Source organism: Coffea eugenioides, chromosome 8, assembly GCF_003713205.1.
Source record: "Coffea eugenioides isolate CCC68of chromosome 8, Ceug_1.0, whole genome shotgun sequence".
In the NCBI taxonomy this organism is placed as follows: domain Eukaryota; kingdom Viridiplantae; phylum Streptophyta; class Magnoliopsida; order Gentianales; family Rubiaceae; genus Coffea; species Coffea eugenioides.
The window spans coordinates 41,983,286-42,011,108 of NC_040042.1; the positions used below are offsets into that span (position 1 = coordinate 41,983,286).

Here is a 27,823-nt window from a genome sequence, read left to right on the forward strand (position 1 = left end):
CCCCTTTGGAGGAAATGCAAGAAAGATAAAAATTTTATTCCAGTACTACCCTTATGTTATCTTACTTATAAAGTTTACAACAATAATAAAAAATAAAATAAGGTTAACTTATTGGAAGGTGTAAATTTCTTGATTTAAATTATTTATTTTAGTTGTTTTGGAACAAAACAAAATTTACACCTTGAAGAATTCATACATATGAAGAGATTATTTTAATTTTCAATACAACTTAAACTACATCATGTATTAAAATGTATTTCCTAAAAACATTGCTTGACTTTCTTAAAACTGTCTACGAAAGTTTTCAAGGTGTTAATTATTCACCAAATTCTTCCTAAGTGGTTGATTTTAACTAGATTTAATTATCCACATTCTTTGCTGTCTCACCATGATCTCGACTTAGAGAAATATAGATCATTATTAGATAAAATTTTATTTTTTGTTTTAAAAATTTGATTTTGTTTTGACATTTTGGTTAAATAGTTATTAAAAGTAAGGGTAATATTGTCAATTTGTGACATTTGATAAGAATATTTAGTTTTGTCAAGCTGATAGGGAAGGTAAGTGAGATTTTAAAAACCTCAAGAGAGCTTAGTGATATTATGAAAAACCTCAAGGAAGGTTTCTGAAATTATCCCTAATTTTAATTGTCAATTTTGACTCTTTATCTATTTCAAATCTTAAATTGACCCCTTAATAATAAGATATGTTAGATTTTTATTCTTCCGTTTCTTTTCCACCATTCAAGGTGATAGATTTAATGGCCAGGCTCCAATGGTAGAAATGGACTAAATGATCAAAATATGACTTTTTTAAAATTATTATTGAGGGGTTAATTTCAGATTTAAAATAGATGAGGGGCAAAAAACTAACTGTTGAAATAATTTAGGCATTCCCTAGATAGTTTACCCCTTTAAATTTAAAAGAAAATCTCTATATCCAAAAAGAAAGAAAAAGATTTTAGGGTGAAAGCAAGAATTGTGTAAGTGATAATTGGTTATTATCTTATAAATAAAAGATGGATTTCTCCAAGGTGTGCCTGGACTCTTTAGGCGACTATATACATATATATATATATACATATATATATATACATATATATATATACATATATATATATATATGTATATAGTGCTAACCGGGCAGTCATCCGAAAAACTCGTAAAGACGTCAATTTAAAGAGCTTTCTAAAGTGGCTTTCAACCCATTTGGGAAGAAAAGAAAAGAGTAATAAGTTCTTAATTTTATGATGGTAGGAGGAGTAGTAGAAAATTATTGCGGGATGCAAAACACAACTTAAGTTTTCCCTGAGCATTGTATACAACCAACGACAAATGCAAATAGGAACCTGCCCAAAGTTTCAGAATTTACTGTAGTAGCCTCTCAAGAGTCAAGACATTACTATGTACCTCAAAATGGATCTTTATGAATACAATTCTGTTCCCACAAGATATAACTAAACAAAGAGATTGTAAATAAGAAGGAATGCGAGAAGATAACCGTTTCTGATGCAACAGGAAAAAGAGTTCCAAAATTTTCAAATAATATTTTGTTTACATCATAAATACATTTTCCGACTCACCTTTTCTATTTTCAATTATCTTTTTATCTCGCATACATCACATCACAAAAAGTAATATAGTAATTATTTCAAATAATACCCTATATTTGGATTGAGCTCCTCTATGTTTGGATTGGCTTTTTTTTTTTCAGAAAATTTTTACGTTTTTCATGAACATATTTTTTAATTATATTTTTACCTCACATAAATGAAATCACTCTAATACTTTTTATTTTTTAATAAAAACTTCAAAAAATAGCAATCCAAATGGGTTAAAAAAATTAAAGCCTCATCAAAGATGTGAAGGCTAAAACAAAGAGTAAAAGCCTATGGAACCCTTGAACTATCATTATTGTTCACTTTTGATCCTTGATCTATTCTTGTCTCCGATTGGATCTTGAACAATTAAAAGTGCATAGTTTAAGAAATTCTAATCATTTTAAACATAAGTTCAACCAGAATCAAAGGGCACTTTTTTCCAATCTTAATCAAAAGTATGGGAGCTTAATAAAAAGTATCGAGAATAGGAGTATAAGTCTTGAAAAGAGAAAATCCTTCATTTTTCTTAGACTCTTCATTATATTTCTCTGCAAAATTCCTAAATTCATTGATTTCAAATCTGAGTAGCGAAAGTTTTATCAGATTTTTTATGCACCTCTCAAGTATGAAATCAATGAATTTAGGAATTTTGTAGAGAAATTTGATGAAGAGTTTAAGGAAAATGAAGTTTTCTATTTACAACTTCTACTCCTACCCTAGATGCTTTTGATTAAGTTCTTGATACTCTTGATTAATATTGGACAAAAAGGCCCTTCAATTCTGGCTAGTCTTATGTCTAAAATGGCCAAAAATCCTTAAACTATGCATTTTTAATTGTTCAGAAGCTAGCTGGAAACAAAAAAATAGATCAGGAACCAAAAATAAACAATGATGATAGTTTAAGGGTTTCCCTAGATTTGTTACTCCTAAACAAAAAATGGGCACAAGGGCCACAAGACCTAGGAAACAAAGAACAAAACATACACAAAAAGTCATAAAGGGCATGAAACATTACATGGTTTATTTCCTACATTACTTATAAACTTTGTCACGTTGATCGTTTGGATTGCTATTTTTAGGAGTTTTTGTTAAAAAAAAAAAGTACGATAATAACTTGACATATGTGAAATAAGAAGTGATTGAAAAATGTGTTCAAGAAAAACATAAAAATTTTTTGATGGAAAACTACAATCCATTAATTCAAAAAATGATTAGAAAAAGTACACTAAAAATGTTTTATAATACAAAAAAAAAGATAGAAATAGCTTTAGGAACCAAATATATGGGGAATGATGAGAAAAAGGAGCAAGAAAGGGACGTGAGTCCTCTCCCACTCCACTACCCACTCCACAGCCGACTTCTAAATTGCGGAAGAATTTGGGAAATTCACTTTTCTAGTGCAACTGCATGCTACGAGTGATATAGTACCTATCAAGAAGATTCAATTTCCTTCCCCTGTCTAAAAAGGGGGGGAAAAAGAAGAAGAAGAAGTAGAAGAGACGCCCATCACGAAGTCCCTCTTGTCGATTTCTTGTGTAGCAATTTTTTGTTGCTGCTGCCAATCTATTTGATTAATTCAATGTATGAAAGCCGACAAATTGAATAAAGAAAAGGGTGATGTGGGCTTTAGTGCTGTCAGATATATAACCATAAACGAAGCATAGATATACATATATAAAAGCACATTTTTCTTGACTTCAATTGCTATTACTACTAGTATATATATATTCACTCTATCAAGAAATGTCCAGATTGTCTTCGGTATCACTTGTCTTTTAATAACACCCCATCTTTACTTTTTGATTTGCTTCTTTTTCCTTTGTATCATAAAATACTGTTACTATACAGAGGTAATACAACAGATAAGCAATAGTATAGAATTTTACAAGTAAATTTGCCGTGACAGACAATACAAGTTTTAATATGGAGGAGAGCAATAACAGAAGCCAATTCAAGAGAATCTGTGTGTATTGCGGGAGCAATCCAGGCCACAGGAAAGTATTCAGTGATGCTGCTGTTGAATTGGGGAATGAACTGGTTGGTTGGTCTTACTTATATAGGATATCCTAGTCAAACAACCAATCTAGTCTTTTGTGTTGATTGACAGTTTTGTTTAAGGTTATGTTTGTTTTGTCAAAGGTTGAGTCTTTGTTTTGTGAAAACTGTGACAATTTCTGAATTGGGTTTTGATGTTTTTGACAAAGTCTCAATCCTAGCTGATAAAAGGGACTCTTGGGTTTTGACTTTTAATAAGAGAGTTAGAGAATCTTACACATTTTAGTACTAATGGAGTTCTGATATAGTCGGTGGTTCCTTTATTTAGTAAACTGGTTTCCTGCATTTGACAATAAGATTAAGGTTTAGGCTGGATTGATTTTTCTAAGGATCTTTATACTTTATTTAGACTCTGTTAGCAGTACTTCTCGTTGGATTGTTTCTTGTGCTTGGTTTGACTATATTTTGGGCCGAATGTTTGCCGTGTCTTGCTAATTTGACTTTGTAAATGGATGTTCATTTCAGGTGAGAAGAAAGATAGACTTGGTATATGGGGGCGGAAGTGTTGGATTGATGGGATTGATTTCCCAGAGAGTTTATGATGGAGGTTGCCATGTTCTTGGGTAAGCAATACAATTTGGTTTGAATTGCATTATGTACTACTGTTTATTGGTATTATGCCTGGGGCTTTGTTTGTTCTACTGATGTGGTTTCACTATAATCTTGATTGCTCTTAACAAGCAGGGTGATTCCAAAAGCTCTCGTGCCTATTGAGGTACCTGCATTCACTCTGCAATATCATGCTTTTTCTCCTTCTCTTTCTGTTTTTTAATTGAGACAAACTTTTTCCCTTGCACTTGTTGCAATATTTTCAAGTGCTCAAGTATTCAGAGATCATATCAACATTTGTTAGTTACTCGTTTGATTATGTAAGTTACGCAATAAAATCTTAGCTGTTTCAAAGGTCATTGAAAGGGGAATGTGGTTCAGAATACATGGAATTCTTACTAGTCTCTTGCTGGTGGAACTGATTTTGAGACCTAGATGTAAACTTACAGTTGAAATTGGTTATTATTAACACAAGAAGCTAAACAGATATCTGGTGAAACTGTTGGGGATGTGAGAATCGCCTCCAACATGCATGAGCGCAAAGCTGAAATGGCTAGACATGCTGATGCTTTTATTGCTCTTCCTGGTGAGTATGAAAGAAAGAGTACTCTGATAGGAAAATTTGTTGCTTAAAACAAACTTATGAAGTCTATTTATTTTGTTTTAGGGGGATATGGAACTATGGAAGAAACACTGGAAATGATAACATGGTCACAACTTGGCATCCATAAAAAGCCGGTCGCTCATCTGCTTTCACCTGTGAGGTCTAATGATATAAAGTGTTAGATTTCCGTATGATGACTAGTTGATTATTCTTACAGGTAGGTTTAATTAATGTGGATGGCTATTATAATTCCTTGCTGGCATTGTTTGACAATGGAGTTGAAGAAGGCTTCATCAAGCCAGGTGCTCGGCACATAGTCCTCGCTGCTCCTACAGCAGAAGAACTTCTAGACAAAATGGAGGTACTCGCCAGCCATCCTGTGTGTGTGTGTGTGTTTTCCAAAGTTTTATTGCTTATTTTTCCTTCATGAGCTCGGATGAATTTACTTTGAAGATCAATGCCATGCACAGATGGCAAGATCAAGTTTCTATTTGCTTCACATGCTGATTAAGATTCTTGGGCCATTCTGTGACAATGGATAAGAATTGAATAGTAGAATTGGCTTACAACTATAACTATCAGATCATAAGTTACCTCTGAAAATAATTTTTGGATTTTGATTTACGTGATTAGTATACCATTTTTTTTTTTAAAGTTACATGATTGGTATACTTGTTTTATAAGAATGCAATCAAAGCCTTACACCGTACTGTCTGAGAGTTGTTTTAGCTTTACTTTGACTTGGGGTTCTTTAAGGTCATGAAACAGTCAAGTATGAGCCAGCCACAACTTGTGCCATTTTTTTTCCCTTTAATGCATTAGCTGTGTAGAGCTGTCGAGGATGGTTGCTGATCTACATAGAAGTGGAACCATTATACTTGGAATCTTATAAATCGCTGTTTAATTTTGCAGCAATACACCCCTTCTCATGATCATGTTGCCCCTCATGAAAGCTGGCAGCTGGAGAAACTGGGTGACTATCCAAGTGAGCAGAGTCCCCAATGAAATCCCTGTTTGTGGTAGGCCTATGTCAAAAATAGATTCCTGATGTGATTTGACCATCATTTGAGTTTTGTATGAGATTCTGGTTCTTTGGGGCCACATATAACTATAATTACTAGGTGCCCCTTTCATTTTTTGTGGTTTACATTTAATTAGAGTCGGCATTCCTGATTTGCACAGCCAATTCTGGATTGCAATGTTAGAATGCTCAATCAGTAAACTGTTCAGTAGTGATGTTGGCTGTTAGCCTTTGCGATGCACATTTGATGGAAGAGCTATACAACTGTTTAAAAACAGAATGTTACAGTGGCATTTTTTTCTTTTCTTGAAAAAGGGTGGGGGTGGGGGTGGGGGTGGTGGTGGTGGTGGTCCTACTTAGCATTTAGTAGTAAATCTGGCATACCACATTTAGTGATGCAAATTGCAAATCCTGGCTTTAGAAGGTTCTCTTGGAGAGCCCCATTTCCTTTACCACTAAAAAAACTTTGTTCCTCTCAACTAGAAAGTTGCAAATTCTGCCAGATCAACTTGTGGGGTCTATGCTGACTTCCTCCATACTAGAAAAACCTACTAATCTTTATTCCTAAGCTGTATTTTGAACATTGCAGATAAATATTTCTAGAATTGAAGTAATCAAAATTGAAAACATACCTTCTTGTCATCTTTTGACGAGTTTTCTTGTTATCTTTTGAGGGCTGTGTGCAAAGTGATACAGAAGATGCATTGCCCTTTTTCGCCTCCAAATTTAAAAATGTTCATTCAATATAATGGGTTTTGACTTTACAACAGAAGGGAAATTCTGTACTACATTAATAAGTCTTTTGGTGGGGGAGTGGATAGGGTGTTCATGCACCTTTGATTAGTTAAACTCACTACTGAGAGAAGACGTTTCACTGGTGCAATTACTGACAATGACAACGTTATCAATCAACCAACTGGCTGAGCTTGACATGATGCACAGAACGCGTTAAAGAAAGCTTGGCTTGTGTCTTGAGTGTCTTGAGGGATGTCGTTTTGGAAGTTGAAAGGTTCCCATGATGACGATTTGAGAGAAAGTACGGTACCGTGTTTAATTTCAAATCTCTTGTAGTATCCATTAACACGCATTGTGCCTCGTGTCTTTCTATATTCTAAACAAGTGTAGACACAAAGGAAAAGCCAGTTACCTGCCCTGCATCTATATATCGTCATCATTCATCAAGTTCAGACTGGATTTCTTGTTTAGATTGCATGTTGGCAGCATCATCTCTCTGTTGAACTTCATGATGCGGAAATTCACTACTGTCTTGTTCGTTTTGCTCTTTCTTGGGAGAAGATAGGGCCAAAACTTGTGCTCATTGATCTCCACAACTGAATCTTGATTTTCTGATGTGTTTTGTAGTGTCCGTACCAAATTTGGACTGTCATCTACTCTTCCCCCCCCCCCAGCTGGTAGATAATTTTATTAGATTTATGTATGAACTATACACTTAGTGAGCAAAAACTTAATTAGATCTATACAAGTGTTTAAAGACACTGAGAATTTAACCACTTTACATCAAAAGATGTGCTTAACGCATGATTACAAATATTATTTGTCTTAATACTATTCTCATTTAGGCCTGTCAATCAGGCCTAATGAGCCGGGCTTTGATGAGCTCAAGCTCAGCTCATTTGATTTGAATCATTTTCGGGCTTCGGGCTATGAGTTTCGGGTTCGTAAATGTGAAGCTCATACTCAGCTCACATAATATTCGGGTTGTGAGCCTTAATCGGGCTTAACCCAAACTCACTTATTACTCCTTAATTTTCTTAATATAATTACTATAACTATTAAGTTGTAAAACTAATTTAACATTTACAAGACTATAATATTAAAACTAAACATGAACAAATAATAGTTCTTAAAACGTATATAAACCAAAAAATTTTCAACAATATTTATATTTAATCCATTCAAAATGCATGAAAAATAGTAATAAAACATGCGATCATAAGCCAATACATCTTTAAAAGTTGAAACTTTTTTTATAATCTTGTGATTTAAATCAAAATATGCTTGATGATTTTTGTGTTTGTAGACCAAAAAAAAATCAACAAATATTATGCCAATACAAAAATTTACTCAACCAATAAGAAAAATTAGAGATTTAGTTATGCATTACCAATATTGGCTCTCAAGAAAGCTCATGAAAGAGTTTTTAGATGTATTTTTGTGTTTTGTAATTTATGTATATATTTATTATTTAGTAATAATATATTTGGATATATAATTATACATAATATCAAAATATAAATATTATATATATAGGTAATTAAAGGGCCGGGCCTATATCGGGTTTGAACCTAATAAGGCCCAAACTCGGCTCACATTTAATTCGGGCCTAATTTTTAGGCTCAGACTCAGACCGGCTCACTAAATGATCGGGCTCATCGGGCTTTCTGTCGGGCCGAGCGAGCCGAGCTCGGGCTGGCCCAGCCCCATTGACAGTCCTATTCTCATTCCTAGCCAAAACAAATGAGCGTTCCACAAACATAGAGTTTAAATCTTTAATGTCCTTTAAATGAGAGAACAGTCTAATATCACCGGTCTTGGTTTCTATCATCTTCACCAGCTACAGTTGTGGGATTCCCACTTCAATCCTCCTCCATTGTTGTTCTCCTGCCTTGATCATTGCAAGTTTGAGAGCCACTACATTGTCCATCATACTGTTCCCTACACTAAATTCCCTTATTGCCCATTGAGCTATCAGTTGGTTGTTCTCATTCAATGCATAGATGCCAAGTCCCATTTGACTGTCTTGTCCTTGAGTTTTTACAGCAAAACTAATGTGTATTAGGGCATCTATGTCTCTGCTTTCTTTTTGTGTTGCTTTAGTCGCTATTGTTTCTGGCATGCTTACCTTGCTCTCATTTGCATTTGTATCTTGAAATTCTATCCTCTCCAACTAAGCTTTCTGAATTTTCTTGATTGATGATCTTCTGTTCTAATAAAAATTTTCTCATTCCTGGCATTCCAAATCTACCAAAGAATATTTACCGTTAGTGCAATATGTTCCATTCCTTCAAGTCTATTACTAGTTTCTGTTAAAGCATTTCACCATCTTTTGAAGTTTCTTTTTTGGTCTTCAATTGTATCCCATTTCACTGGTAATAGGTTCCATGCTTCCTTAGCATGTCTGCAGTGAAAAAGTAGGTGTTCCATAGTTTCTATGCCTTCACAATAGTTTTCACATATTGGAGATCCCTTCTTTGTCCTATTGAAAACAACTTCATTCATAGGCAGGGCTTTCTTCAAGCATTTCCAAATAAATATCTTCAAGTTGTGATTTACATTGAGTTTCCACAAGTGTTTCCAAAGGTGTTTCTTCTCCAAACTGGACTCTTCTCTTGACTGTTCTTTTTGCTTCTAATTGTCTTCCTGCTTACTGAGTTTCTTGTATCCTGATGCAACCATGTGGCCATTCACACTATGTATCTAGAAATGACAATCCTTTCTGTTTGCCAGACCTCTGGGTATTCTCAAGACTTTCTTTGCCTTTTCTTCGTTTAATAATCTGAACACTGAGGGTCTTTTCTATCTGAAGTTTTGGATTAGGTCCTTCGCTTTCCGTATTTGGCAATTTTGAGATCTAATTGAAACAGGCTTCCCTTAAAGATTTTCTGGTATCCAATTGTCCTCTCAAATTTTTGTGCTTCTCCCATTTCCTATTTTCCTCTTAGTGTCTCTCTGAACATCTTCTCTCATAGCCATTAGATTTTGCTAGATCCATGATGCATTGTTATGGACCTTACAGTTGAAGATGGTCTCTGTTGGGTAGTATTTTGTTTTCATCACTTTAATTACCAAGGAGTTTGGCATTGTTATTAGCCTCCAAATTTGCTTACCTAGCAAAACCTTGTTAAAATTGTGCAAGTCTCTGAAGTCTAAGCCACCATTTTTTGTTGCCAAGAGCACCAATACATTTTCCTTTTTCCATTTTCCTCTCCCGACTAGTAATTAGACATCATTTTGCTCATTTCTTTGCATAGTCTAACCGATAGTTTGAAGCATGACATTGCATAGATGGGCATTACCATAGTTATTGCTTTGAGGAGAACTTCTTTACCAGCAATCCTGAACAGCTTATTTTTTCAATGTTGCATCTTTTTTTCACAGCTTTCCTCGATAAAGTTAAACACTAGCTTTTTGGATCTAGATATTGTTACAGGTAATCCTAGGTATCTTCCTTGAGCTACTACTTGTATATTGCTAAACTTACTGCACACCTCCACTTGATGTGATTGAGGAATATTCTTATTGAAGTAGATCGAAGATTTCTCTAGATTAACCACTTGTCCTGAGCCTCGCTTTTACTTTCTCAAGATCTCCATAAGCTCTTCTGCTTCCTTGGGATCTGCTTTGTAGAAGATAAAGAAGTCATCTACAAAATATTGATGAGTAATTGCTAGTTCTTACCTGCAAATCTTCATCCCTGTGATCTTCCTCTTCCTTTTTGCTTTCTTGAGCAAGTTGGTAAAGCCTTCAGAGCATACTAAGAACAGATAAGGAGATACTATAGGTAATCCAAGGTATCTTCCCTAAGCCACTACTTGTATCTTGCTAACTTACTGCACACTTCCACTTGATGTGATTGAGGAATATTCTTATTGAAGAAGATCGAAGATTTCTCTAGATTAACCATTTGTTCTAAGCCTCGCTTATAGTTTCTCAAGATCTCCATAAGCTTTTCTACTTCCTTGGGATCTGCTTTGTTCAAGATAAAGAAGTCATCTACAAAATATTGATGAATAATTGCAAGTCCTTACCTGCAAATCTTCATCCTATGATTTTCCTCTTCTTTTTTGCTTTCTTGAGCAAGTTGGTAAAGCCTTCAGAACATAGTAAGAACAGATAAGGAAATAAACAATCTCCTTGTCTGATTCTTCTCATTGAGGTTATATAGCCTTTTATCTCACCATTAACATTGAAAGAGTAGGTGACTATTTTGATGCAGTTCATAATCTAGTTGATCCACTTTTCACATGAACCCATTCATTTCATTATTTCCTCTCGAAACTTCTACTCTATCCTGTCATAAGTTTTAGACATATCCAATTTCAAAGCGAAAAATTCATTTCTTCTTTGCTTTTTGTTTTTAAGTAGTGCAGAAATTCATGAGATATAATGACATTATTTAAGATCTGCATACCAGGGACAAATGCTACTTGATTTCTATTAATGCACATATCCACACTTTCTTTAGTGTATTTGCAAGGATTTTAGATATTATTTTGTACAAGACTTTGCAAAAACTTATAGGTCTATAATGCTTTAGGGTGGTGGGGTTATTTACTTTAGGAATTAGTGAGATCGCAATGTGATTTAAGGACTGAGCATGTGACTAGAATGGGAAAAGTTTTGAATGGCATTGATGACATCATCTTTTATGATGTACTATTCCCTATCTCCCATATATTTAGTCATGCTTGGGGATATGTACTTTTTATGCATGGTACACTCCACCAAAAAGTTTTTTCTTTTGTTTCACTTTTACCCTTAATCATGTGCTGGTCAAAGTAAAAAGTAGAAAACAATCCCATCATATTTGTCTTTATGCATCATTAATGAAGGGCATAAGGGAAATTTCAACGTATAAAGTACTTAGAAATGTCAAACATGACAAATATTTTAGGACAGCTAAAAAAGAAAAGTATAACACTTTCAATGGGACGGAAGGAGTAGAACTTTTGAAAAAATAAAAGAGTCATGCCATCAATATATGGGGATTTATTTGGGTTCATGGAGAAGACTGCATTTTTTATTTCCCCTTCTCCACCTTCCTAGTTAGCTTGTCATTCATTTGTTGGGAGATTGTATATGATATACCATCCAAAATCTCATCTAGATAGTCCACCCCTAAGCTGCTAACACAATTGATGGTAGTGATTGGCTATCTCTTCTTCCAACTCCTCTTCATTTCCAGTCCATGTCCTATCTCCTCTCTGTAAATTCTTCATTCTATTTCTTTTTCTCCTCCTTGTGAAACTGGCATGAAAGAATTGAATATTTTTATCTCCTTCTTTCAGCCAGTTGCATCTTGCCTTGTTGTTTTAGTGCAATTCTTCCTCTGCATGTGCCTGCTTCAGTTGGTTTTTTAGTTCTCTTCTCCTTTCTTTTCTATTTTCTCCCCCTGATCTTTGCATCTCCTCCAACTATTCTTTGATTTGTGTTATCTTTAGCTTCGCATTGTCTTGAAAAGTATTTCTCTACAATTGGTTATCTTTTTGGTCACTTTGAACATTTTGTAACCTTCAAAATCCCTATTCCAATTATCCTTTATCACCTGCTGAATCTTCTTTTTTTGTATCCACCTTTTTGTCAAAGTAAAATTTTTTCTTTTTCCTATGAGTATTTGGATTAGTGTCAATCATCAACATGCTATGGTCTAAGCTAAAGTTTTCTACATGTCTACATTTAGTTCTGTCAAAAGTTTGGGACCTGCTATGACCACTTAAAGCTCTATCTAATCTCTGCTTTGCATCTCCCTCATTGCCCCAGTTATTACACCAAGTCTGTAGGTACCCTTCAAAACCTACATCCACCAATTGATTGTCTGAAATGAAGTTCCTAAACTGATTGAAAAACCACTCTTCTCTTGCTTTCCCACCCCATTTTTCTTCATTTGACACAATATCATTAAAGTCTTTAGCTATTAGCCTCTTGTTTTCCCAGAGTCCCTTTCTTTCTCCAATCACTTTCCATTGTTCCCTTCTTAATTGATTCAAGCAAGTTGCATGTATGCCAATGAACCACTAATCTGTTTGCGTCTTTAGATCTTGCACATGAATTTCAATTGCGAAAGTTGTATGATAGATCTCCAGCATTTTAATGTTACTATGCCACAGTAGTGCCGTACCACCAGATCTGTCCAGAGCCTCTACTACATAACATTCTTCAAAGTTCAACCTACTTTTTACCTTCTCCATATATTCAATCTTGCTTTTGGTTTCACACAAAAAGATCATATTAGGGGAGAGGAGGTTATTAACCTCCTTCAACTAGAAAATTGTTAAGGGATTCCCTGCACCTTAGACTGTCATCTACTCTACAATTTAAAAGTTAACTCAGTTTCAGAGAGTGGCACGTCAAGCAGACAAAGTCAATCCACTTATCAAAGTATTTCAGAGAGAGCATTAACTTTGCCACAATTGATGATACTAATAAGAGGATTATTTGATCACGGAAAGCCGTTGAAGTTGTTAATTACTTGTGGGGTCAATGTTGCCTTTTCTTTAGAGATAAACACCTAAAATCATTACTAATGAGCTTAGTTTAGTGGTATTCGAGTCATCTCCAGGCTAGGTCTCGAGTTTGAGCCTCATACGAATCCAAGCAACTGGAAAGAAAAAAAGAACAAAAAAAAAGAACTCAAACTATTGAACTGTACACATTCATCTTAAAATTATTAATGTACATCATTCTGTGGTTATTCGAGCTTGACACAAGAAACCCACATGTCCTACAGTTTAGGAACCAAACTCATTCGACACATCTGTGGGAGTTCAGTTTATGTCTGAAGCTTTTTATTTTAAATAAGACTGTCCATTTTGCATGTGCCATTGCAGCTCTCACATGCATTTTTCTCTGGCATTGTGTACTTCTAGGACCAAATCGCCCAGCACAGCTCCTCTTTTTATCTTCTCGAACTGAACTGCTTTAGTTGTTGGAGCTATTTCTGCTGGTACCATGACAACCATCATTGTTACAAACGTGATTGGTCCAACTGGATATTGAAATCCATGTTGCCTCTGTGAATGTTAAAGAGGGGAGAAGAGAACATCAAATGATTCAATCTTACTTCTTGTTTGGGGCTTTTAAGGTGAATTTTGTCTGTGGCCAAGCTGGGTGGATAGGACTTTTTCCGTTTGATGTCATTCTCCTGTCTTTCAGGTTTCTTTTCTTCTTTAAACTTTCAACTCTATCATGGAAAGGCCGATAAAGGTACTGAATTGACGTGTGAATCGACTGCCAAAATGGGGCCATTCAGAAGGGTAGGCCCTGAATTGTCCTTTGAATGGAATCAAGAGAATCATCATAAGAAAGAGGTTTTTCCAAACAAGGGCAGTGACTTTTTGACCCATTATTTTTTGGCTGTTTACAGAAAAGGATCAGGTGGCTGAACCTTCGAGGTTAAGACCAGAGAGATAAATCAAATAAAGATAAAAAAAAAAGTGATAGCCGCCACCTCAATCGTGCTTAATTGGGATTACGTGCATTCAACTACTTTTCCTAAAGCTAAGCAGACATTTATTTGTTTCTAGCTAATCAGCAATGACAACAGCTGATGCTATACTGAAGCTTTTGCTTTCTACCCCACATCAAAGTAGGTAAAACTAGGGAAGGCATTTTCCTGCTTCTTTCTTCTAATTTTCTCACAGGAAATGTATCCTAATCATACAAAAAAGAAAGCAAATAGTTACTGATCTGATCATCAAGATTCAAATGTGCTTCCTTTTGTGCTTAAAGCACACACAGACACAGATTGGGTGGACCCTTCTCTACCATAAGCCAAAAAGAATGCACAAAAGAGGACTGCGTATAAGACAGCAAAGGAATCAACTGAAACTCTTTTGAAATAGGCTTATACCAGCATGCCCTAAAATGCTCATCATAGTGAACTTCACCCTTAGTATCACTTGTAACATGCGGTTGTGCTCTATACACTCCAGAACCAAAAACACCAAAAATTATGTCAAGTCAAAATCAAGCTCATTTACAAAAAAATTTGGTGCATGCTAACTGGGTGCAGTGTTAATCAATTTAAGCTTTCTCCTTAGGAGATGTTATCAAATGATGTAATGCAGACGCTTGAATAACAGTACTTGGACTCTGTTCTCTACCACGGATTGAACTGGAATGCCTAATGCCAACGTTCCTCTCAACACTGCTTCGTAAAACACGTCGCCAAGGGCGTGGAAGGTACCGCACCAGCCTTGCTGAAGTTACTAGTAGAACCACGCCGGATATAATCAATAACCTGTATTAGATGTTCTCTGTGTCAACAAGAAATCACCAGATAATAAACGAGAAATATGAAAACTATCTATTTGGCCTGAATATTAAGAAAATGTACAGGCAATGTCAAACATGATGACAAGATCTTTTGGATTACAATTGTTCAGACACCCTTGATGGTAAAGCTCAAAATACAGTAGCATATTAAGTAGAATATAGATTTAGAACATGCTGAGTAACACATAGGAAAAGGACGCATAGAAAATTTATGTACCATCCAAGTAAAAGACAGAGACGAGCAATGGGTGCTTCAGGCAATCGTTCACCTAAAGCAAGCATTCCAGCCAGTACACCAGTCACAATTGATGCAACAGCAGCACATGTGGACACCACAATGGCCCTCCCATGCTTCAAGCCACGTGTCTGCTTTACAAAAGAGAATAATAAGCACTTAATGTTAAGGCTACACTAGAAGCATCCATCCAAAAGAATCTATTTTAGCTTTCAAAATGTTCTGATGGGTCTCTGATTGTTAGAACTTGTCTGCCTTCCAAGAAGCAAAAGTGTTGATTATTATTACACAGTTTATATACATTGTTGTGGGTGCGCTAGCCTTTGCATTGGACAACACAGCATTTTCAAACGTCGGAACAAAAAGTTCCCTTGGCCTCTTAATATTTGTCCCTAAGTCAGATCATGGGAATCGAGCATACATGAAATTGATTACTGTTCAAATAACCTGGTAAACAAAACCAGAAGCACTGCAGCATATACTCATTAAAATACAAATGGGGACCAGTAAGTGGGAGAAGCCCTGCTCCAATAGTACAAAGCCCATCTTTGACACCACAGATGAAATCCTGCAACCAGATCATCAAAGTAGTTTCTCACAAGCAGTTCCACAAACAAAGAGGACACTTTCAACAGGTAAGATTTTATCGGAAAAAATGAAAAGCAATTTGCATCCCTTTAATAATTAAAACATCTCTATGGTATCAGATCAAGGCACTTTGCAGTCCATCTTCGTCAGTAGACAGATATATGGACATCATGATTCAGGGCAGAAATTTGCTTACATTCCACAAAATTCACAATCCGGAGTAATTTTGAAAACATCATCACTGATACTAAAGCAAATAATCAGCCAAGCAAAGATCAACTATACTTGCCTACTCTGCTAGGTAAAACTAAAACATTGCCCAAAAAAGGGATCACCAACAGCACTAGAAACTTTTTTTAGAAGGCAGTCCAGAAATCTCTTTAGGTTTAAGTTTACCACCACTATGCTGAACCCTATAGTGCTTTGCAGGAGAAAATTGGAAAATAGATACACAACGAAAACATAAATCTATGGCAAAACTAAAATACTCAGCACTCTAAGAATTAGAAGGAAAATTGATCAAACAAAGAAACTTCCAGTTTTGAAACTTTCAGAGCCAATTCTCTTGTGGAAAAGAATGACGTTATAATATAGTTAACACGGCAAAAGTAGAAAAAGAGATCGCATGCTTACAATCAGAAGTACAAATGCATGGACAAGAAAGGAAGGGAAAAAAAATAGAAGTTGCTAACTAGAAATTCAATTATGAAAACATAGTAATTAAAATCATAATAAGGAAAAAGTAATAGAAAGATGTCTAAGCTACATATGAAACCAAGAATTTTATCTTTTTACTTAAAATCCAGTTCAAAAAGTACCCAAATAAGATGCCAGATTCCAAGCCATAAATTATTTCCTCAACAACTTCATACTGCATCTGCACAGTGAAAAAAGGTTCTCATTATAAAGAATTCTTAGAAGATAAAATGCAACAGTCAGATCAAAGAGTTAAAATAAAATAAAATAAAAAGGCAGAGACTAAAGGAGATTACCAATTCGTGCTCCCTTCTTTGCCTTCTGTACATTCGCAGCCATCCATTAAGAAGGACCTGTAATCAGCAAACTAGTAAATGCAACAGGTCTTAGTACAAAAAGTACAAACGCACCACCCCCCCCCCCCCCAACACGCCAAAAAAAAACCATTATTTTCCAACATACATATAGATGTGTTCTTGCAACTCGTTAGATATGCAAGATACCAGTTATAATTCAATGAAACGCACTCCCATTTGAAACTTCTTGTCCGCAACACAAAGATTCAAATTAAGACACAGAAATCTCCAAGCAAGATGTTCTCTTATCCCAATGGACAACATGCACTAGACAGTAAAAGGGTAAGAAAGAGAATTTCTGTTTACATGTTAGTAGAATGTGTTTTCCAAGTATTGATGCTTCCAGTCATACAGAAAACATTATATGTATGAGGATTCCTGAACAATAACGCAATGTAACCACAAAGGGAATTAAAAGAATTAGGAACTTATAAACTAACTCTTTACATTATAGTTTAGAACCTTACTCACAGCAACTTGAATCACTTGCTTCTCATTATTTTTTTTTCTAATATACTTTTTCAAGCCAACATCTTCCTGCAAATAATGACTTTAACATCCAACCAAAGGTATGCCCCACTAGCATTGCTGTTTTGCTAAAAGTCCTCAGAATATCTCAATTCTGGACCTATATATGATAATCAAAGTTTTGGATGAACTTCATTGTTCTGAACCTGATAGTTTACTATGTAATGGCTCAAATTGACCTATTAGTTTCACTCCCTGTTTTTCCATAATCTTACTTTCTCAAATTTGCCAGCATTTAGCATCTGGATCTTAAGCAAATTAAGTGGCTGAACTGATGAAACTGATATTTCTGAATTGATGGCACAATCTATTATTCCACATCAAAAATATCACCATCATTTCTTCATTTTCTTCTTATTCTTCTTCATGGCCATTCTCCATGCAAATAATATCTTCACATGTAACAAACAGGATATAAGTGGAACCTTTAGCCATCAGTTTATCCATTCATCTCCATAAAATAATTCATTAGTTTAACCTTTTAGAGCCAAAAGTGCCATTAGACTTGACACTTGCATTGTTTTGAAGACATAAACCACAACCACCAAACAATGCAAGCAACACCAATGGTTGCTAGCAAATGGGCTTTTGTCATCTAGTTAAAGAATAGTTCACAAAGTTTCAAAAAAATGTTAACTAAATTTGTACCCAGATGGATTGCAAAATTCTGGGCCAGCAAGCCGTGGGGTTTAGTGCCTCAAACAGAAAAACATACGACTCTGAAGTACCTCATTCCTCATTCCATGTTACAATAAAAGATTTAAAAATGATTAACAGATTGTTGATTACCATTTCTAAGTTGAGGTTTCAAGTAACATATGCCCTTTTTTCTACAAATGATTCACTAAGTTGCAAAATCAAAGACAAAAAAAAATTCACCCAAAATCAAAGAAGCTTTGGTTTTTTGGTAGCTAGAAATCATGTAAACAGAAATATACAAAAGATGGTCCAAAGAGTAAGATACCTACAAACAAGATTGCAACAGCACATGCTAGCCAAAGTATACGGAACATTGAGATTGACGATGACTTTTGCTCCTCTCCTCCAGCACCAACACCTGCATATCAGAGGATACTGACAAATTAAAGCTTGAGAAGGGACCTAATCATTGAAGAAGATGCAATTAATCATCAAACTTTTTCCAAGTCCTTGTTCACACTTTGCTTCAAAATGGAAATAGCAAACTGCATTAGGCATCAGGTGACAGAAGATACATGAGGCAAGCAATATGCATCTCCATGAAAGAAAACTTCAAAATATGACTTCTTGTGAAGATATTTATTTTAATCCTGTTACCAGAAAATGGACTTTTCTGTCCTTAACAATTTACTCAGGTACTTCATAAGTTCCATTTTGTTTCTCTTATCTTTTCTGGCATGTGAAAAATATTAAAGGAAATAATGAGGATCTCTCATGAAGTTTCTTATACCTATTTCCATTCCTTCTCTTTTGTATCCATTTTGAATGCAACGGTCATTTTGAGGTGAAAGCATGAGAGCAGTGGCTCATCAAATATGCAGACAACAGTAAAAGAAACCCCAACAGCAATTATAACATCAAACATCATAAACATATATAATTATGGTTGTCCACAAAACAAAACAAATTTAATTGTCTCCAACCTTTAGTTCTTCTAGATTGTTTGGACAAACTAATATACTGATGTGAAGATAAAATTTGGCTGAAGATGTTCTAATATATTGGACAAGAAGAAATGTTGAAAGTATACAGTGGTCTTTAAAAACCTACATACAACAAAGAATAGCCAAATAGATAGAACACAAAGAAGAAAGTAGCAATTTTGCCACCGAAAACCTGAAAATTATGTTTGAAGATATTTTTGTACTGATTAAGTCAGTATTTAGTTTGAGCTAGGGGAAGAGGTTATCTTATTACCAAACAGAATCAAGATTGACTGTTTCTTTGTCTGCAAATAGAAAAGACATACCAAAGGAACTTGCATTACCTATGGTTCCAATGCCAGCCAAAACAATTCCAATCCAGTCAACAGCATTCATGATCTCCTTTAAATAAAAATGGGAAAATATTGAAAGTATGGCAAGTCCACAGCCAGAAACTGGTTGAATAACAGACACCTGAAATCATAATTAAAGGAAATTTACATGTTCAGCAACATCCATAGCATCTGAATCTCTGGTAAATTTTTCCTCATCACCTTAAACCCCTTTGTCCTACTAAGAAAGTCCTTAAGTGCAAATTGATATGCAGGAAAAACAGTTTCAAGGAACATTGAAACTAAGCACAAGTAATCTAAGAAATTACAGGTGATGATGCACTTACAGGAGCTAGGGATAGTGCTCGCAACATCAACATGGCTCCAAAAATATCCAGCAGAAAACCCATAACCCAAGCTTTGTTAAAAGCATATGCTTTTATTACCTACATACACAGATCATTCGTCAGACAACGCACACATAACTTCTTATCGACATTGGCAGTAGCAAATAAAATACAGCAGATTTTGCACCAAGTTCAGTTCTAAATTCCGGTTGACCAAATTCAGCTTATAATGGAATAACAGGACTATATTCTAAACTTTAAAGAACTTTATTTCACCAGCTAATCTATCTACTGAACTGAGTCATATGTTTGTTCCTTACAATTGTCCTCCACAGATGCAAAAGGAAGCCGAAAAGGGTGGCTTCCACCGAGCATAATTACGTTTATCTTAAGAGTATGGAATTTTGCAAAGAAAGCAAGAGATAGAGACAATTAAGTTCGAAACTCGGTTCCCATTCAGTAACATATTCAATTTGTCTGCTTTAAACATCTTAAATGTTAACATTAGGCATTTCCATGACTGCAAACATATAACTATGACAGTGAACCAATACCAACTTTTCTAAACAACTCTCTCGCTCCTCCACCCTATTAACGATAAACATTATCTCAAGCATAAGATTTGTTTAAAAGCAAAAATTAATTTGCAATTCATTAAGTATAACTTACAATTACATCTATGATAATCAGTTGATTTTCAAAACCTTGCCTTTTGACATAGCGAATGTAAGTTTGACAGAAAAGCTAGTAAGGCACGTAGTGTTGGAGTGATTTATTGCTACATGTAAGTATAGTTGTCATTGATAAAAGTGTAGTAACATTCTAACCACATAGAACTAAAAGAAGCATTGGCATGTTGGGAGATTTGCCATTTAAGAGAAACGAAAAGGAATTATATGCACAGTGTAAACAAAAGACAGTCAAATTCCATCAGATGGCCACAAAATCTTAAAAATTTTCTAACTAGTGAAGCTGAAGATATCTCAGTGTAGAAGTTATGGATCTACATATATCCTTCTCCAACTGTCATTTATATCTACTCCAATCCGAATCAAGCATTTCACGAAAAAATAACTATAAGCCTGTTAAAGAGAGTAAACATAAATTTCCGAAATATTTTAAAAAAAAAATCAGCAAATTTCTGATAAGTACACTTAAGTCAATGTAACTCATAGGAGAAGTCAGTAACAAGAAATCTTTTGATCCAAACACAAGAATTTTCATCCAAGCAGCCTTTTTTTAATTTGTTAAATAAATTGTACAGAGGAAATGTTTCATGTGCATTACAAACAGGATAACCTAAGTCAAAGAAAAAAAAATTGATAATGACGGAGTTATTTGCGAGATAATTAGTCATTAGAAAAAATATTGCTACTATTGGCAGCATCAAGTTAGTTAATCAGAATTTGAGTCAGAATAAATAACGCTTGCAAAATACTTTCAAATACCCTACTTTTCTTAGTCCTTATTGACAAATTACTATACCATACATGTTGTTGCGTGTGGTGGCACAATTGCACTGAATCACTTTTATGAAAATAGAATTAGTACCCCAACGTTCAAGGAAAAAATTAGAACCAAAAATCACACTCTAAAACCAAAAAGTAAAATAAAAGAATCCAAATAGGCCATTATTTTGTTTCGAGAATCGGTAACAAGTCATCAGACTCTTACAAGCTTAAGCATTTGCTAACAAGAAACAATGGTCCCTCCAAAATACAATCTCTGAAAATCCAAATGCTAGGCATATCCACCCACACTATATCATTTGATAAGGTTACATTGGGAGGCTTCAGAGCTCGGCCTCTGTCTCAGGACTCTTTGACAAGCACCATTGTACCATCTATACCCTTCTTGATTTTACTGAGGTACAGTACAATTCTTATACTTAATATTACCCATACAGTATATCAACAAGCAAAATAAACCGAAATCATCAGATAACCCAATACAAGATTCTAATCATGTAACGTTCCAGTCTTCCACACAACCAAACCTTCAAATAAATGGGCATTTTGAATACAGAACCTCAGAATGTGAAATGGGATCAACCAAGACTCACCAATAAATAAAACATTAGATAGAAAACTCAATTCAAAGCATACAGGAATTCGAAAAAAAAAATGCAGCTAGCACTGGAAACACAGAAAATGTTTATTAAAATAAAAGAAAGGGAAAGAAAAGGCCCAGGAAGAATTTTCAGATATACCTTGAGCTTGAAGGAAATAGGGGGAAGAATAAGGGTGCCCTTTTTCTGAAGAACTTTGCCGATGTTGTTACCGGCCGTAGCTGCTATGGTTAGGCAGATCGATTCCCACATCTTTTCGCGGCCAATCTTTTCCCGAGCACACCAGGGAACTGGGTTATACTTGTACTTGCCAGATTTAATGAGGTGACCGGTGGGATTTCCTGTTATCAATACGTTCCCAAGGCTTTTGCTTTCAAAGGTCTCTTCAGCTGCTTTCCTTTTTTAAGTTTTTATTACAACTGAACTAATTACAAATCAACCCAAACAACCAATCCCCAACACCCCCCCCCCCCCACAAAAACACAAAAAAAAAAAAAAAAGACAGTAACCTCAATTTTTGTTTTTAGTTTTTAGTTTTTTATCTAACAGATTAAAGCCTCGTTAAAATCATTAATTTGCTGTTTCTAATCTTGAGTTCTATTTCTTGGACTATTTATTATAATTTTTGTCATATAATTTTGCAGGTGAGAGATTTATCCAAATTTTGCTTGCAATGAAAAATCAAACCAAAATTTAAAAAGTATAGTCAAATTTTGGAGGCAGCTAATTATTTTTATTGTAAGTTTGCAGTCATTCAATAATTAAAAGTTTCAAATAGTTTGCAAATCCTTAATTGTGTTAATTAATCGTTATTCCGTCTATCTTAACAGTTCAATTTTCTCTCCTTTTCTTTTTCTTTTTTTCCCAAGATTTTCAGATCCTTCTCTCAAACGGCTTTTAACTTGGGCTGCACTGTCCATTTGTTAGAGGTTTGATCGAGACTGTGTCGCTTTTGAGTGATTTTTTTTTTAAATAAGTGAGAGATTTTAAATTTATAATTTTTTTCACTTTATTATCGAATTCAACTCTCTCTTTTAAGTGGCAATTCTGTCAACTTGGTATATTGCTACAAGAGACTAATTGTTCTGTGTCACGGAAAAAAGTGAGAGGAGAGAAAGAAGAAAAAATATATATATAATTAAAAAAATAAATACAAAAGGTAAGATTTTTTTTTTTTTGGGGGTGTAAAGTGTAAACCAAACCTTACGTCCATAAGTTTGTGCCAGGTCTTGTTTATTATGACCTATGTCTATTTGAGTTGGACACGTTTATGTCCCCACTAATTCTTTCGATGCGTCAACTCCACTCTGATAATAACATGGGGATGAATTGCACTTTTTGCTCTCTCTCTCTCTATATATATATAATTTTTTTTTATTTTTTTTTTGAAGTAATTTTTTTATATCCAATCTCACTTTACCCTATTCTCTACTGTAATTCTCATATTTAGTCCCCGATTAGTTGAACTTGTATTCAACCAACGACGATGGCTCACCGCAACAACAAACCAACTTGCCCCTAAAAGAGATGGAATTTAGGCACAACGAGTTGAACCGTTTCCTGAATATTCAAGTGCACTTCCCTTCTTTTGAATTCATTTCAGTGATTCAACAATTAACTCTACACATCCACAATCCTCCCAAGTTTACCGTCGGTTTGTCTAGGGCACCTGTTAAAATATATATATCAAGTGTTATATTTTTAAAAATATAAAATTAATTAAAAAAAGTAAATAAATACAAGAGAGGATAGATAAGATTAAATAGAAAATATATATAAATACAAGAAAGGATTATATGAGAACGTTTGTTTACCATAATCTCAAGTTAGAAAGACATTGGAAAGATCAAACGTTCTCACTATTATGGAATATCATGACTAAATGAGAAGCTTAGATTAGTAGATACTAAATGGTAGTGCTTTTCTCTCACAACACCCTGCGCTTCTTACCATTCAATTGTTTTCACTCTTTCTTCTTCTTTTCCGGAAAAAAGCCCTGTTGACAAGAGGGAAAAGTTTGAAAAATTTTGGTTATTTCAAGAGGCACATTTCTAATTCTTATTATGATTTTGCATATCTCCAACCGGTGCCGTGAGTTATTTTTTTTTTTAATTTTTTTTTTCTTGACGGAGTGGGTGTCCGGGGTCCAGTCCGTGAGTTATTTGCTTGATAAAATCCAACAAGACAAAATTCGACCCTTAATTCTTTGACTTTTCCAGGCACAGTACCCTTTTTCAAGATATTAAATTCACCCCTCGATGCAATTCGAGATAACTTTCCTTGACTCAGTAAACTAGGATATTGCAAAGATCTTTTGATTTTTTTTTTTTTGGCTTCTTGTTTAAAAAGGATGGATAGCGATTCTCAATTGATGACTCAAACCTGTAACTATCCCTGACAAATTCACAGCTGAATGCATCATGATCAGGCTTCAGATCATTCAACGAAGACTGCAAAATTTCAAGCATTCACATCGAGAGAATCACAACATTTTCTGACCTGAATCAAAAGACGTCCTTTCTTTACAACTTTGGCGGCTGATGAAATCAAGGACTAGTGATGATACAAGTCATCCAACAGTTATGTATAGTTCTAATAGGAATCAAAAGTAGTAAGCTAAATCATCAGCTCACCAGCCTTGACATTTTAAGCCGTTCAATTAGATTGCGTTGTGTTGATTGCAGATGAAAGCATAAACAATTCACATCTGACGATCCCAAATGACTACCATTTGCATTTGCTCGACACATTCAAGAATCCAAGACAGAGTAATATTTAGAACCAGATTGGATGTCCACAACATTATGAGTTTTGACAGGGTACAAAAATCTTAAGCGAGTTATGGACCAATTTGGCAAGCAAATAAACGAAGATCAGTTATCGATATCATCGAGTTCACAAGGATTTTAATCCAGATCACTCCATCAATCTCCCTTTCTTCCAACCTGTTTCCAAATACTCTCTCTCCCTCTCTCTCTATTTGGCATTTGGAAAAGAAAACACTACTGAAAGAGCAAGAATTCAGAAGAGAATGTGCACAAGATCAACCATGTCCCAAGCAGAACTCAATCCCCAAATTGCAGAAGCAACCAACTCCAAGTATCCAACCCAAAAGAGGAATTAGTTGATGGTGGAAATTGAAACCCAGAAGATGCCCAACTTGGTTGAGTCCAGGTTGTGTTTGGATTGCATTTTCCGTCATTTTTCATGAAAAAATTACTGTAGCGATTTGATATATGTGAGGGAAAAAGGTGATAGGGAAATGTGATCACGGAAAACGATAATATTTTTCAACGGAAACAAGCAATCCAAATATACCATATTGGATACATGTATTCTGTAAGGACAAATCTCATGCCTGACACCCTTATAGCCAACTGCACAAGATTGATCTAGTTTATCAATGCTGATTAAAAGATTAACCAATTCCATGTTGACAAATTGACAAGTACTACCCAAAATTACCAAATATCCTTAAAAACAAAATCTTGCCAGTTGTAAATTCTCCATTCCGATGCAGATTACAGAGATGTCTGTCATTTATCAAGCCAGTTAAGCTAACAGTACCAACATCTTCAGTAACAACTTCTAATTCTGAATGTGAAGAATTTTCAGATAGAAGCTTTTCAGCTTCCATGACCAACAAGGACAAATAACCACAAAAATTACATTTCCTTCGATTTTGCATCCGCTTAGCAGACAACGGGTTGTGATTGGCTGGCGGAATCTTAGAAAAATAGGGACTATTTAAACTACATAAACAAAGCATATCTGATCACGCAAGCAACTACTACATAAACAAAGTATACCTAATCACGCAAGCATGGTACAGAAGAAAAAGTAAAATCAGATCATAATGGAGAATAATGAAGCGTACCAGGATCAAGTAAAGTAGTACTGCTAGATTACTCCAGAAAGGGAGGCATTTAATAATAACAGAGCCCAGAAGAAAGAAGAAAAAAAAAAGTTGTTGCAGAACCAAATTTACAGCAGGAAATAAATAGACATCAAGAAAATTAAGTCCAATTTTGTGAAATTTTATGTTTGATCACAGAGGGGAAATAGAAAAAAAAAAACACAAGCTCTTGCGTTTCAAATCACATAGGAGTAGTTTCTTTTGATTGAGAAGAGCAGAAAAACAAGCAAAATAAGTATAAATCACCACCAACCATAAACAACTTGTGTATACTTGTCTTTAAGCCACCTAAAGCTCCTCCTAAAAGACCCTTTGACTTTGCCTTCGACAGAGTAGACTTTATAGCTAGCAACCCTTTTCTTCCTCTGGAACTCTGGATCATTAAAGCTCCAAGATTTTGAAGCTGACCCACCCATGCTCTTGCCTTTCTTGAGCTTCCAGTCCTTCAGCTGGGCCGGTCCAGGAGGAGGAGGCGGCAGCGGCAGAGGAGGCGGCGGTGCATCATAGGAAGAAGAATATGAAACGCTGTAAGACCTGAAGTCATGAGGAGGATTATTATTAGGATACGCAGAAATGGACCTTGGTCCATCATATGATGATCCATAGTTGTAGTAGTTGTCCATCTGCATATTATTATTCCTGTGATGGCTCGAATAAGAGTAGGATTTTGATCTGTTATAATTATAGTCTGCCATGGGGATGGATGGATGGATGGATGGATGAAGGAGAAAAGTATGATCAGTTTTTTGAGTTTTGACTATGGACCCTTTGACAAATCCTACTAGTAAAAGCAGGCAGCAAAGGATCCTGCCTGCTTTTACAGGAAAAAAATGGACAGAGAGAACAAGAAAGTACTGGGGCTGGTTGCCTATAGTCTATAGATGGTGAAGGATGGTGGTGGATAATAGTAGTAGTAGAGTATTGTTTATGTTTGAATTTGGTAGGCATAGGTGATTCTTGATTGCGTAATTTTTATTTTTATTTTTTATGGAAATCATTGGAAATCTGAAGTGAAGACCAGTCAATCAGGCCGTTTTATCGAGTTGCTCAAAGTCTTTTTCGGTAGTAGTATTACTACGTATTATTTTATCTCTACATTTAAGTTACTTAATACCAGCTTAACTTTGTGGGGTTGTATGCAAATATATTTCTCTTTTTTTGGTCCTTTATACTACTATTAAAACAGTTGTTTTTTTAACGTGTAAAAGAGTTGTATTCAAGTATCTAAATCCCATTTATTAATTATTACTTCTTTGTCACCATAAGGAAAAGGAAGCATTTTCGTCCGAAGACTGAGTACCAAGCAAGAAGTTAGAGTAGCAAAATTGGAATACAAAACTTTCCATGCAACTTGAAAAATATGCACATGAAAAGTTGGTTTGATTGAGGGAGGAATGAGTGCAACGTTTTAAATATGAATGATTGAAAGGAAAAATTTACAATTGTTAGAAACCATTGGTGCAGTTTTTTTTTTCAATATCTCCTAAGGTTGGGTGTGTTGCCTAATTGCCTTGTGAATATTAGGTAGTGTCTGGGAGTGTTTAACCTGAAAATGGTCCCTTACCATGTGAAACCAAGTACTCTTATCATTGTTAAAGAAAAATTTTCAATAAAATCTTGTAAATTTGATATTTCAAAAAAGTAAGATTAGTGTATTTTTCATTATTTTAAAAAAAAATTCTGTTTACATGATCAATAGGGATTGATGCTAGTATACATTAATACTGATACTAATACTAGTAGCTTGTAAATATATTTCCCACTGTCGAATTTAGAATTCAAATTTTGTGACTGACAGTTATTGACGAGAATGGCACGAAGTACAACATCTAATTGCATTCACTAGAATTTTCTGGATATATACCGCCGGCTAGTTGGCTCATTGAGGAAAAAAAAACACAAGGCGCCTCAACTTTTGAAAATTTATCATTGAAATTATATGAAAAATTGAAACTTGAAAGAAACCAAAAATAGTCAAAGCAACTTTTTCTTTCTTCTGAAAATTTTGATTGACCAACGTGGCAGTTACTTCAACAAGTGAACTAGGCACGTCAATTAATAGTGTTTGGGTTATATTCATTTAATTTAGATTCAGACCCATTAAATTTAATTAAATTCAAACTAGACCCTGATCCTTATAAGTCTAAAAAAATAAATTTAGATCCAGACCCTTGTGGATCTGGATATTCAATAGACATCCGTTGTATTTTTCTAAACATATTAAAGTAAAAGTATATTAAAAATATATACAATTTAAAAATAATAGAAATACCATCCAATTTATACTTTAG

General features: G+C 34.8%; 3 protein-coding genes across 4 annotated transcripts; 1 reads left to right on the forward strand and 2 right to left on the reverse strand.

Annotated features, from left to right (window-relative positions):
* Window positions 1-3,373: 3,373 nt before the first annotated feature.
* Window positions 3,374-6,072, forward strand: LOC113779978 (cytokinin riboside 5'-monophosphate phosphoribohydrolase LOG8). Of its 2 annotated transcripts, none has more exons than XM_027325795.1 (7): window positions 3,374-3,637; window positions 4,121-4,218; window positions 4,337-4,370; window positions 4,691-4,790; window positions 4,872-4,942; window positions 5,026-5,169; window positions 5,721-6,072. In XM_027325795.1, exons 1-7 carry the CDS (start codon window positions 3,524-3,526, stop codon window positions 5,811-5,813), a joined length of 654 nt encoding a protein of 217 aa, XP_027181596.1. In that variant the 5' UTR covers window positions 3,374-3,523; the 3' UTR covers window positions 5,814-6,072. The 2 variants fall into 2 exon arrangements, with proteins under 2 accessions (XP_027181596.1, XP_027181597.1); XM_027325796.1 differs by having other exon boundaries at window positions 4,340-4,370.
* An 8,144-nt stretch (window positions 6,073-14,216) lies between these two features.
* Window positions 14,217-21,994, reverse strand: LOC113779974 (probable magnesium transporter NIPA9). Its single transcript, XM_027325788.1, has 9 exons — window positions 21,758-21,994; window positions 19,549-19,647; window positions 19,214-19,343; window positions 18,216-18,304; window positions 16,660-16,716; window positions 16,486-16,544; window positions 15,527-15,647; window positions 15,062-15,210; window positions 14,217-14,809 (listed from the first exon to the last, which is right to left on the reverse strand). The coding sequence occupies exons 1-9, from the start codon at window positions 21,866-21,868 to the stop codon at window positions 14,593-14,595; spliced, it is 1,032 nt and encodes a 343-aa protein (XP_027181589.1). The 5' UTR covers window positions 21,869-21,994; the 3' UTR covers window positions 14,217-14,592.
* Window positions 21,995-25,498: 3,504 nt separating this feature from the next.
* LOC113779930 lies at window positions 25,499-26,450 on the reverse strand. The gene has a single exon (XM_027325720.1). It carries the CDS (start codon window positions 26,225-26,227, stop codon window positions 25,775-25,777), a length of 453 nt encoding a protein of 150 aa, XP_027181521.1. The 5' UTR covers window positions 26,228-26,450; the 3' UTR covers window positions 25,499-25,774.
* Between the last annotated feature and the right edge of the window lie 1,373 nt (window positions 26,451-27,823).